The sequence below is a fragment of the Elephantulus edwardii genome, unplaced genomic scaffold (genome assembly GCF_000299155.1).
Source record: "Elephantulus edwardii isolate Elephantulus edwardi_28Jun2011 unplaced genomic scaffold, EleEdw1.0 scaffold00130, whole genome shotgun sequence".
Classification (NCBI taxonomy): Eukaryota; Metazoa; Chordata; class Mammalia; order Macroscelidea; family Macroscelididae; genus Elephantulus; species Elephantulus edwardii.
This window is the reverse complement of record NW_006399880.1, coordinates 6,475,997-6,489,425: the sequence shown is the minus strand read 5'-3', so window position 1 is coordinate 6,489,425 and position 13,429 is coordinate 6,475,997. Positions and strand designations below refer to the sequence as shown.

General features: G+C 38.5%; 1 protein-coding gene across 2 annotated transcripts in view; it reads left to right on the top strand.

Moving 5' to 3' along the window:
- The first annotated feature begins 4,762 nt into the window (after window positions 1–4,762).
- The window catches only part of FBXO38 (F-box protein 38), a 60,962-nt gene continuing 52,295 nt past the window's right edge, over window positions 4,763–13,429 (top strand). For both annotated transcript variants that reach the window (XM_006893721.1, XM_006893722.1), the window contains exons 1-2: window positions 4,763–4,890; window positions 6,004–6,137. In XM_006893721.1, the coding sequence (XP_006893783.1) occupies window positions 4,763–4,890; window positions 6,004–6,137 (262 nt within the window). The remainder of the gene's footprint in view (window positions 4,891–6,003; window positions 6,138–13,429) is intronic.

The window sequence follows — 13,429 nt, the reverse complement described above, 5'->3', positions numbered from 1 at the left end:
GGCACATAACAACAACAACAACTAAGTTATTATGCAAATCAGAAGAGGAAAGCAGACCCACAGAAAATCAGGAAAACAAATGTTTATAGGTTTTATGATAAATACATTTAATATTTGCAGTTTGGGTTTGTTTTGTTTTGTACTTCTAGTTTTTTTCCCTCCTGCTGCTTTTTCTTCCTTTGGTGAAATACCCAAAATGTAAGTATTAAACCAAATGAACTCCAGTGACCTAGTGGGTAAGGAGCTGTGCTACTCGCCGAAAGTCATACGGTTTGAATCCCTTAGGTGCTCATTACGAGAAAGATAGACAGTCTCCTCCAGTGCAGCTTACAGCTTCTGAGAAACTGACTGAATTTGTTCCAGTTTGACAGCACGTTACAGCAACATTAAACCAAAACCCAAAGCTGCTGCCATTGAATCTGTTCCAACTAGTGGTGACCTTAATCAGGTTCAGAGGTTGTAAATCTTTTGTGGACAGGACTCCCCATCTTTTTTTCCTCTAACAAGTAGTAGATTTGAACTTGGGACCTTTCAGTAATTTTCCTGTAACACATTATATTACCAGAGCTTCTTAGGCACTGTATTAAAAAGAATAAAAATAAAACTATGGTGGAAAAATTAGGTTCTGCTAATAATTTAAGTAAGGTAATCACTTTTGGATAAAGAATTGTGTTGTCAACACAGAGGTATGTAATTCTGATCCACCAGCAGAAAAATGGGCAATTTCCTGGAAGATTTACAGTCTCTGAAAACCTAGTGGAGGGTCACCTATGAGATGATTCTGACTTGATAGCACATAGCAAAAACAGTTAGTAGGGAAGATCTATGGTATTTATTTGCCTTCATAGGTCATTTGGCACTGTCAACCCAAAGGTGAGTGGAAATAAGATGGACAGTCTCCTTCCATGTAATGTACAACCTCTGAAAATCCACTGCAGGGCAAGCAAGGAGTCAGTACCAACTTGCAAGTTTTTGATTTATAACAATTTTATCTTAGTTGGATCCACAATCAGTACACTTGGTGTGAGCAGTCAGGAGATATATTGCACTGAGAAAGTCTCTAGTCAGGGAGTTCTCCAAATGATTATCAACCGTGATGCCATTTTAAAGACTAAGGTGCACTTGATTCAGGCCATGATCTCTTCAGTCTCAGGCTGTGCATCTGGAAACTAGACAGTGATCAAGGATGACAGAAGAATTGATACCTTTGAATTGTGGTGTTGGAGAAGAGTGCTGAGTCCATGGGCTGCCAGAAGGAAAAAAAACAAGACATGTCTTGGAGAAGATGCAGCCAGAGCACTCCTTGGAGGCAAAGATGATGAAGTTTCAGCTCACTGTTTTGAGCATGTTGCTAGGAGAGGTTATTTCCTGGAGAGGGACTTTATCCTTGTCAAGGTGGAAGTATGGTGAGGAAGAGGAAGACCTTCACACAGTGACTGTAGCAATGAGCCTAAGGGTATGGAAGACTTTGAATATGGCACAGCAGGCGTAGAATAGGGTGCAGATCTGTTGTTCATCAGGTCACTCGGAGCTGTACTCTACAACAACAGCATCATAGTATGTATTGCTTTATTTACTTTGTCCAGAAAGTTTAACAGTTGTTGCTGTGTACTGTCAAGTCAGAACCAACTTATAACTGACCCTCCAGTGGGTTTTCAGAAGTAGTAAATCACTCTGGATATTACCTTTCTCCTGCTGGTAGATTAAAACCATGTGCCTTTGGGTTGACATCACAACTCCTTAACACTGAGTAATATCACTGCTAATTAAGCTGACATAAATATAACCTCAACAAACTTAGAATTTAGTGGCATACATAAATGTATAAACAAGTAATTTTAATAGAACGTGACAGATACCCAAATAAAATTCTGAGTGAAGTACATACCTATTGTATCATTAGGTCTCAGTTTCACACACTAAAATGCATATTCACACACGTTTAGCAAGGGGCTTACTACTTGGTGGTATAAGGGTGGTTGTTGTTGTTATGTGCCATCGAGTCGCTTGCAACTCATAGTGACCCTGTGTACGAGAGCTCTAAATGCCGTTGTATCCTGTGCCAACCTAGCCATCTCAAACACACTCGTTCCCACCACTCCAGTCATAGAATCGATCCATCTCATCGAAGGTCATCCTCTCCTGCGCTGCCCCTCCACTCTGCCAAACATCATGTCCCTCTCCAAAGATCAGTCCCTCCTTGCAACATGCCCAAAGTATGTCAGACGAAGCTTCAGAATCCTTGACTCCAAGGAGCATTCCGGCTTCACCTTCTCTAGGACAAACCTGTTTGTTCTCCTAGCAGTTCATGGTATATTCAACACTCTTCTCTAGCACCACAGCTCAAAGGCATCAATTCTCTATCATCCCTAACTGTCCAACTCTCTGATGCATAGCACGTAATTGCGAAGACTATAGCCCGGATCAGGCACACCTTAGTCTCCAGCCTGGAGACAACGTCGTTGCTCTTCAGTACTCTGGAGAAGTCCCTGAAAGCTGACTTTCCCAATGTAATTCGTTTCTTGATTTCCTGACTGCTGTTACCAAGAGTGTTGACTGTGGAGCCAAGTAAACGAAAACTGTTAACTATCTCAATCTTTTCACCATCCATACTGATGCTGCCAATTGGCCCAGTGGTGAGAATCTTTGTTTTCTTGATGTTGAACTTCAATCCATATTGGAGGCTGCAGTCCTAGACCTTCTGCAGCAAGTGCTTCAGGTCCTCCTCAGTTTCAGCAAGCAGGGTTGTGTCATCTACATAACGCAGGTTGTTGATGACTCTTCCACCAATCCTGATGCCACATTCCTCCTCATACAGCCCAGAATCTTGGATGATCTGTTCTGCATACAGATTGTAAAGGTATGGAGATAGAATACATCCCTGATGGACCCCTTTCTTGATTTTGAACCATGTAGTGTCTCCTTTCTCTGTTCTGATGACTGCCTCTTGGTCAAAGTATAGGTTTCACATTAGCACAATCAAATGTTCTAGGATTGGGTTATTACAAAAAGGGTCAGTGATCTGAATCTTTCAGCTCTTCTGCTGGAAAAGCAGAAATCTCTTAAGATTGACGCTTTAGCTATGGGTGGTTATACTCTGTCCTCCAGTGTCACTATAGGCTGGAATCAACTTGATGACAGTGGATTTTCTTTGGAAGTAAATGGAATCAGTGTTTGGATAGTTATGTAATGCACAATTTCATAACTGGAGCACTGTTGAAGTTTTGGGTATATTAATTATTTTTTGTGAGGTTAGCTCTTGTGCATTCTTTACCAGCATCCCCCACCTCTACCCTCTGTTTATCAACAGCACTCTTCATTCACCCCGTCATGAAAAGAAAAGTATACCCTTTACTAAATATCCTTGGGATAAGGGATTGAGGGCCTAATTTTCCATGATTGAAAAAAAAAGAGAATATACAACCCCAGACTAGTTACAATTCTATTTTTTAAATTTTCCCCCCTTTCTTCTTGAAGTTGTATATAAATCTTACGCTTATTGGAGTAGAGCTGGTCATAGAGTTTGCAGGGAGTTGTGTACTCTTAACTCATAAGATGGTACCTCTAGGCTGATTCGTATCTATCAGCAGCTCTGTGGGAGAAAGACGGACAGTCTCCTCCTGTGTAATTTACAGTCTCCAAAAACCCACTAGATGGTCAGCTATGAGTCAGTTCTAACGTGATGGTAACGAATTTATAAACTAACCAAGCTAATTGCTCTTGAACTGGTTCTAACTCGTGGCAACCCATTGTGCTGCATAGGATTCCCAGTGCCCTTTTTAAGGAGACTGCCGGCCATTTGGTCTGTGGTGCCTCTATGTGGATTTCAACATTTTTGTTTGCCCTGTAGGAAGTCCTAAGTTCTGTAGTTTTTATCAAATTGACAAAATATTCTGTGATCTAGTGATGTAGTCTAGTCTTCTCATGTAGTAGGTTATACTACAAAGACTTTTAAAAGATCATACAAGTTTATGAAAGTAATTTCTGTCAGATCCTTGAAGTACTCCTTTACCACTTTCTACTGTCTTAGGGAGAAAGATGGACCATCTCCTTCCAGGTGATTTGCTGCCTCTGAAAACTTGCTCATAGGTCAGCTATGAGTTGTTTCTGACTCTATGGTATACAACAGCACTGTTAGAAGCAGTCCTAGAATGACAAGCTTATGGACATGTAAGAAGCTTAATTGCCTAGTTTATTAATCTTTAAGTGAATTTTCCAGGAAATAACAGAGTCCAAATTACAATCTGGGACTCCTAGTTTGTGGATTTCTATTCATTCCAAATATGCTTTTTTTTGTATTTCCTTCACCCAGAAAAAGATGTCTTGTATTTTGGCACAAAATTCATTGAATGTAGTGTAGACCATTAAGTTTAATATGCTCTGTTAAGCTGTAATAGCATCTGTGTCTGGCGCCATTCCCTGGGTGGTACAGCCTATGCTTTGAAGCCAGCCAGCAGTGGCGTGAAACAAAGGCCTGTTGCTTAGCTTTCATAAAGATTGCAGTGCAGAAAACCCTGTAGACACTTCTACGCCATAACAAACAGTTGCCACCATGAGTCATACTCAGCTTGACTGTATATGCTTGGGATTTCTTTTTCCTTTGGTTTGGGTCCATATTTATTATAAAATAAACCTAAGCATTTCATTTCTGAATGTGGGTTTGATATACTTCTTTCATTCCTCTTCTCTGCTTGTTTTCAGGGGCTTTGAACTGAATTAGCCTAAAAGAGCTTTGCTGTTTGGTACTGAAGAAGATACAGTAATGGGGCCACGGAAGAAAAGTGTTAAAACGTGTCTTGTGAATAATGAACTCCCAGAGGAATCAACGTCAGATGAAACAAAGGATTATATGAATCAGCTTTCACATGAAGTGCTTTGCCATATATTTAGGTAACATTCTGTTTGGTTCGTCTTTGACACCTACCTGGAATATATAAGTAGGAACGAACCCTAAACCCTACACTATTAAGTATTATAGCCATCTCAGTTAACTAAAGTTGAAAGAGAATTGCTTAGTTACACTAAATGCATTTTAATTACTCAATAGCTATATGCGGCTGTATAGGATAACGTAGATATAACTGATTAAAAATAACTTGGTATATTACAAAAAAACTCCATTGTTTTGAATATAACAAAACAACTTGGCCTCAAATATAATGTGTTTAGGCTTCTGAAAGATTTTACTGACTGATGGATATGTTAACTTTTGTTATTACAGTAATATGTATGAAAGAAAGGTGAGTGAGTTTTTCTGATCTTTCAAAATACATTTATATTGTTGGAAGTAGAGAACAAAAATAAAAGTTATTGAAAGTTTGGAGAAAGAAGGGATAAAAGGATGGAAAAGAAATTGTAATTCCGAAGAAGTAGCCTCAATACTTATACAATTTTTTATCATTTTATTACTTAAAAAATGAAAAATCCAGGGAAAGAAATTTTGTGCTATAACTTGGTACATATTTGCTTGTGGAAAAAGTAATTTATTGAAGGTGCAATTGTGGAGAGGGAACAAAGAGGAATTTCTTTTTAGCCTCCGTGGGAAATGAATTCTATAAAATTAATGAATATTGGCCATGTTGAAATTAATCATTTCTCTCTAATCTTCCTCATATTCCATTATTAACAGACTTTTAAATAAGCTGAATTTTTTTTCTTTTTACCTTCTCTTTTTGATTCCTCTTTCCTTCTTCCTTTTAGATTAGATTTTCTTTGTCCATGATACCTTTTAAAGAGAAAAGGAGGTTTTATTAAATAACCTGCAGTGAAAACTTAGTACTTAGTTTTATCTGGACCTTATGTACTTGAATATTTGTTTAATTAACCCTTTGATATGAAAACCTCTATAACTTTATGTATATTGAACTTAAAATCATATGTCTTCTATACCTTGATCTTATTTCTTCTCTCAAGGGATAGGAGGATGGAAGAAGGAAATAATAACCTATTGGTGAGGGGAAGTGCTTACCCAGTGTTAAATATGAGTTTGTTTCTCTCACAAAGGTACCTCCCTCTGCAGGATATCATGTGTATGGAATGTCTTTCCCGGAAGCTAAAGGAAGCAGTAACCCTGTATCTGAGAGTTGTGAGGGTTGTGGATCTCTGTGCAGGGCGGTGGTGGGAATACATGCCAAGTGGTAAGTGAATTTAGCTTTTAAGGGATACTAGAGCCCTGCTGGAAAGTAATAATGATGCTATCAGACATCAAAGACACTGAATGTCACCATGTAAGTTTGGAGGTTGAATTTTATAAATACATTAGTAAGATGTAGCACCTAAATGATCTGCTTTTATAAAAAATTCCTGTTCCTTAGAAAATATTTCAGCTAATTTTGTTCCAAAAATATATATTTGAAAAATACGTGTTGAGCCTTTGCTTAATGTTAGAAAATCCATCTTGTGCTCTATGTTGTAAGTTTTTTGGTGGATAATAACATTCTGTCATAGGTTTTCTGAGTGCCTTGACTACAAGTTTACTTAAGTGGATGTATGTTTATTTGTTTTTTTAAATAAAATTTTTATACTGGTTTACTTATGAAATTTAAATACATTGTTTTTCACACCAGCTCTTTCCCGTTGTCTTTACTCATTTACCCACCCCTCCCTCCACTCATTAAATTGTGCTACCCTATGATTACCCCCCCCCCCGTCCTCATCCCTCTGCTTCCATCCTCTCCACCTTAGATCCTTATATACATTTTACTAGTTATCTGTTTCTACAATTGTCATCTTATATAATTGCCCTTATGGAACTGAGTTCACTTAGCATAATGCTCTCCATTCCCTCCTAAGTTAGGTAGTAACTTACAAAATCATCACTTCTGCATGCTGCATAGTATTCCAGCTGTGAATGCACCATAATTTCTTAATCCATTCGACTGTAGTTGGACATTTGTGCTGTTTCCATATTCTTGTAATGGTAAACGTTAGTGTACAAATCTCCATTTGTGCCTCAGTTCTCATTTTTCTTGGGGTGTATTCCAAGCAGTGGACTAGGTGGGTCATATGGAATTTTCTTTTTTCAGCTTTTTGAGGAAATGGCAAAACTGCCTTCCAGAGTAGTTGTACCCTTTTACACTCGCACTCACAGTGTATAAGAGTTCATTTCCCTAGTGGGTGTTATTTTGTAAAGTTACTCTAGTCAAAATAAAATATCAAACTCACTGCTCTCAAGTTCTCCAACTCGTAGTGACCCTCCATTAAATTCCTTTCACTGTAAATCTTAATAAGAGGAGGTGTACAATATTCTCCCCAGGAATAGCTGGTAGATTTGAATTTCTACAGTCACGCAACATTTTTTCTAATTGTTGTTGCTTTTGTTATTATGTGCCCCAAAGCTGCCTGCAACTCATAGCGACCCTGTGTGCAACAGCTCTAAAACCTGCTCTGTCCCTTGCCAATTTTATTGTCTCCGACACACCTATTTTCATTACCACAGTGACTGAATCAATCCATCTCATTGAAAGTCTTCTTCTCCTGTGATGTCCCTCCACCTCCCAAGCATGACGTCCCTCTCCAAAGCTTGATCTCGCTTTGCCACATGTCCAAAGTATGTCAGATGAAGCTTCAAAATCTTTGCCTCCAAGGAGCAACCTTGTTTCGCTCTCTCCAGGATGAACTTGTTTGTTCTCTTAGCAGTCCGTGGTATATTCCGTGCTCTTCTCCAGTACCACAGCGCAAAGAAATCAACTCTCCTATCTTCCCTAGTCATTGTTCAGCTCTTTGAGGCATAGCAAGCAATAGCAAAGACCATGGCTTTTTAGTCTCCAGACTGACACCGTTGTTCTTCAGTACTTTAGAGAAGTCCCTAACCACAGACTTTCTCAGTGCAACTCGTCTTTTAATTTCCTGGCTGCTAGTACCAAGAGTGTTGATTGTAGAGCAAGCAAACTGAAGCTGTGAACAATCTCAATCTTTTCATCATCTGTCATGATGCTGCCAATCAGCCCAGTGATGAGAATCTTTTTTTTCTTGATGTTGAGCTTCAATCCACATTGAAGGCTGCAGTCTTGACATTCTGCAGGAAAGCTTCAGGTCCTCCTCAGTTTTAGTAAGCAGGGTTGTGTCATCTGCATAATGCAGATTTTTGATGTGTCTACCTCCAATCATGATGCCATACTTATCTCATTGAGCCCAGACTCCTGGATAATCTGTTCCACATATAGATTGAAAAGGTATGGAGGTAGGACACATCCTTGTCACACACTCTTCCCAGTTTTAAACCGTGTAGAGTTTCCTTGCTCTGTTCTGACCACTGCCTCTCGGTCCAAGTGTAGGTTTCGCATAAGCACAATCAAGTGTTCAGGGATTCCCATTCTTCTCAGAATCAGCCACATTTTGTTATGATCCACACAGTCTGTTGCCTTTGCATAGTCAGTGAAACACAGACATTCTGCTGGTATCTGCTTTCAGCCAAGATCCATCTGACATTAGCTATAATAGCCCTAGTGCCATGGCCTCTTCTAAACCCAGCTTGGACTTCTGGCAGTTCTCTGCTGATGTGCTGTTCCAGTCGTTTTTGAATAATCTTCAGCAGAATCTTGTTTGCATGTGATATCAATGTTCGATACTGTTCGATAATTTTTTCTAATAGAGCACAGAAATTGTACTTGTCCTTTCTTAGCTGCTTTGAGGAGGTCTATTTTAGACCATAGGGAAACCTCGTGGCCAAGTAATAAGCATGTGTTGCAATCCTGAAGGCATGCAATCTGAATCCTCCAGCTGTCCTACAGGAGGAAGATGGACAGTCTCCTTCTGGCAATTAACTGCCTCTGAAAACCCTCAGGAGGATCAACTATGAGTTAGTTCTGGCTTGACAGTATACAACAACAACAGCAACAACATTTTAGACTATAAAGAGCCCTGGTGGCTCAGTGACTGAGTACTGCACTGTCAGCCAAAAAGTGAGTCAATTGAAACTGCTAGCTGTTTGTGGAAGAAAGGTTTGCCAGTATGCCTCTCTAGAGAATGGAGCCTTGCAAATTCCATGGAACAGTTACATCCTATCCTATAGGCTCGCTGTGAGCTGAATTGATTTGACAGCAATGGATTTGGCCTGGTTTATACTATGATCTGAAGATTCTCACATAAATAAGGCACTGACTTGGCACATGAAAACTCAACAGCCCTCTAATCACAACAAATGGACTTCAGTTAAAGAGGCCATTGAAAAAGACGGTGGCTGCAGCTAAGCAAAGCATAACTGAAAGGAAATGAAAACTGAGGCCAGGTGAGGAATGAGAACGTAATCATTTTGTCTGATTCTGCAGAGATTGGACTTTCTCTGAAATACTAAAATATTGAAGTACTAAATACTTTCAGAAGAGCCATCATACCTAAGTCATTATTTGGCTAAAATAATTATCATCTGTATACTTTATTGTGAAAAACCTTCCTAAGACCTGAGGCTTAGTTTGTTGGTTTACAAAGCACAGTTGCTTTAAATAGGGTTTATCTTATTCTAGAGAAAAATCTCTTAAGAAAAAGGGGGGGGGGAAAGGCAATGGGGAAATGACTGCCTTATCTCTTACATTTGCTTAAGTAATAGGTTAGTGTAGCAGGAATTCTGGAGATAAGATATAAAATATATAATGAAGAGTACTTCAGTTCTCAGTGATCCAATCTTAACACTGATATTCCTGCTGCTTAGAAAATAATTAGCAGATTGTTAACTTCTTCAAAATACCTTTTAACCCAGAGCTTCACATCTTTCTGAGAAATATAAATGAGCAAAACCAAATTATACTTAGTGATGTCATCTTATCACATTCTTCTATTTGTAAGTTCAACTCTGATTGTTTATATGGTGATGCCAACTAAGGTGATTATAGAGTACATTTGAATTTTCTAACCATCTGTTTTAAGACAGTAGAACTCCTGTTTCATGATGAGAAGTAATAGTTGACAAAAAATAAGAGACAGTGAATCAGGCTTGGTTTTGAATTCTGCCTGATTTTAGTAGTTCATAATCTCTGAATTTCAGTTTTTGCTTGTAAATGAGGTAATATCTTTATCATTGTGCCATGAGACTAAATGGGAAAAAAAACTTGTAATTATCACATTGAATGACTCAGCAAAGGTTATTATGAAAAGTAATTATTAAAAAAGATTAAAAGAGTGGATAAATTAGAGACCAAAATTGAAAATAGTACTGTTAGGCTGGAGAGACAACATCTGATTTTGTCTAAATTCCCAAAGTCAGAATGATCCCATAGTGCTGAGTCTGTGAAATTGAAGTCAAATATAGTCAGTTCTATACCAAACTATCTCTTCTATGTTAATCTGTTTCTCTCCTGTGTTGGGTAATTTGTTGCAGGAGCCATATCAAACTCATAGACCATACTTTATAGACTTTATTAGGGAAATAACAGTTTACAGTTTAGCATCATTGAGACTTCTAATCTGTTGGTACAGCTGGCCTTGACTCATCCCCTTGACTCACTTAGGCCTGACCTCTTTCCTGCTTGGGCAAGTGTTACAAGCTCTTTAGCGCCCCCAGTAGTTGTTCAGAGGTACCCCACCCTTCCAGAAGGCACTGGACTCTTGATAGGTCTTCACACGCATTGTAGCCATCTTACTCCCAAGGTTGGGAAGCCCATTGCACTATCTTGAGCTAAACTCAGAGTTCTGCTGTTATTACTTCTCACCATCTTTTGCCTTCACTGCTATGATTACTGTCTTTTGAGTCTGGGATGTCCATCCCAGTCCAATTGAGCTTATGTTAACCCAATGGTTGTTCAGTTCCACAAGTGGCTCCAAAGGAGAAAGATGGACAGTTTCTTGGAAGCTCGCTGGAGGCTTGACTATCAGTTGGTTCAAACTTGATAGCAATGAATTTAAGTTTTTTTAAGAAGTTAGTAGGCAGCTGATTTTTTGACAGCCTCTTTTTTTTTCTTATTTTTTTTTTTATTGACAGCCTCTTTTAAGGGGAAATTTGGAAGCAGGAGTGGCATCCACTTCCCAAACAACATGCCTCTGGAAATTGTATGAAATTTTTGAGAAACGACAGTAAGCTTCAGGTCTTTTGTTCATAGGGACACTATGAGTTGTGCTCGCCTCAACTGCAATCAACAATAACAATTAAAGGGGAAAAGGTCTCATAATAGATAAAATTGTATGAAATTTCTTTCTCTACTTACCTAACAAGGAGCCCCTCCTGTGGAAACAACCCACCCCTCTCTAGTCCATCTTGATTATTTCTTCTCTGAAGTAGAACTGACCTTCCAGATAACTAGCTTGCTTTTTAGCTTAGCAGCTTGTCATTTTGGATTAGTACTGATCTCTTAACTAATCTCTTGTCTTTTGTAAAAGAATGAATTGTCTAAAATTTCCAGGGGAGCACCACCTATGACAATTAGTTTTAAATTACTGAATGATCTCTCACAACTGGTATTGGACACTGTGAGAACCAGTAGAAACTTCTCACTGCTGCCTCCCTTTGAGGGATGCCCAAGGCATGCACCGCACTTAAAGAGTGGTGGTTCAGCACAGGCAGAAATTGGATAAATAAAAGAACCTAGCTTGAGACAGGAGTTCCATCAAAACTTCCTGAAGGAGTAGATCAAGATGATTTCTAAACGGAGAACTAGAGATTTTACAGACAGACCAGAGATTCTCTTTAGGGAAAGGAGAAGAATGGTGCTAATCAGGTGGGTGACCTCTCCTGACCTAGCAATCAGATAAGTCCAGGTCATAGGTAAAGCTGTGTGTTTATTGAGATTCTATGTCTTAAAAATCGCAAATGTGAAATACTAACTCAGAATAAGTGATATTTCTAACATGTTTTCTCTGTTGTTGAGCAGTATATTTTCTTTTGTAAATATTGGTTCATCTGTGATTGTAACTTTCTAAATATTTAGAATAATTTTTATAACCTGTTCTGCATATAAATGGAAAAGGTATGGAGACAGGATGCATCTCTGATGCACCTTTTCTGACTTTGAACCATGCGGTGTTTTTCCTTGCTCTGTTCTGAGGAGTGCTTCCTAGTCCAAGTATAGGTTTTGCATAAGCACAATAAAATGTTCTGGAATTCCTATTTTTCTCAAGGTTAGCCACAATTTGTTGTGATCCACATAGTCAAATGCCTTTGCATAGTCAATGAAATACAGAGAGACATTCCTCTGGTACTCTTTGCTTTCTGACATTGGCAATAAGGTCTCTAGTGCCATGACCGCTTTTAAACCCAGCTTGTATTTCTGGTAGTTCTCTGTCGATGGATTGTTCTAGTCATTTCTGGATAATCTTCAGGAGGATTTTGCTAATGTGTGACATTAGTGAAATTGTTCGTTAATTTCACCACTGTGTTGGGTCATTTTTTTTTGTTTGTTTGTTTGGAATGAGGATAAATACAGATCTCTTCCATTCAGCTTGCCAAGTAGTTGCCCTCCAGATTTCATGGCACAACTTGGTGAGCACATCCAGAGCAGCATCTATTTGTTGAAATACATCAATTTGTATTGCATCAATTCTTGGGGCTTTATTTTTTTTGCCAAGTCCTTCAGAGCAGTCTGAACTTCTTTCATCACCATTGCCTCTTGGTCATATATTGTTTCTTGACATTTTTCAGTGTCATCCACTTCCTTTTGGTACAATGACTCTGTATACTCCTTCGATCTTCTTTTAATACTTTATTGATCATTCAATATTCTACCCATAGCATCCTTAATCATTGAAATTCATGACTTGAACTAGTTCTTTAGTTCCTTCAGCTTAAGAATTGCTGCGTGAGTTCGGTCCTTTTGATTTTAGGACTCTAGCTTCTTGCACATTTCATGATAATTCTTTACTTTGTCTTCCCAAGCTGCCCTTTGAAATCTTCTATTCAGTTCCTTAACCTCTTGACTTTCCGCCTTTGCTTTGGCTTCTCAGTGCTCTAGCGCAATATTTAGAGAGTCTCTTATCACATCCATTTTGGTGTTTTCTTCTTCTTCTTCCTTCTTTGCAATGACCTTTTGCATTCTTCATAAACAATATTCTTGATATCTTCTCATAGCTCGCCTAGTCTTCACTCATTAGTGTTCAAGCCCTCAAACCTATTTCTGAATTTTATATTTTTTTTGGGAAGGGATAGATTCAAGATCAAATTTTGATTTCTGCAGATATAATTTAATCTCCTTTAGCTGTAATTAGAATTTACATATGAGTAGTTGATGATCTATTCCACAATCAGCATCTGGCCTAGTTTTCACTGATGATATTGAACTTCTCTAATGATTCCTTCCACAGATATAATAAATTTGATTCTTGGCATCCCATCAGGTGAAATCCATGTGTATTGCCTGCACTTATGTTTCTTATAAAAGGTATTTGCTATAAATAAATCATTGATTGTGCACAATTCTATCATTCTATTCCCAACCTTATTTCTGTCACCTAGTCCATATTTTCTAGCTATTAATCCTTCCTCTTGGTTCCCAACTTTTGCAAT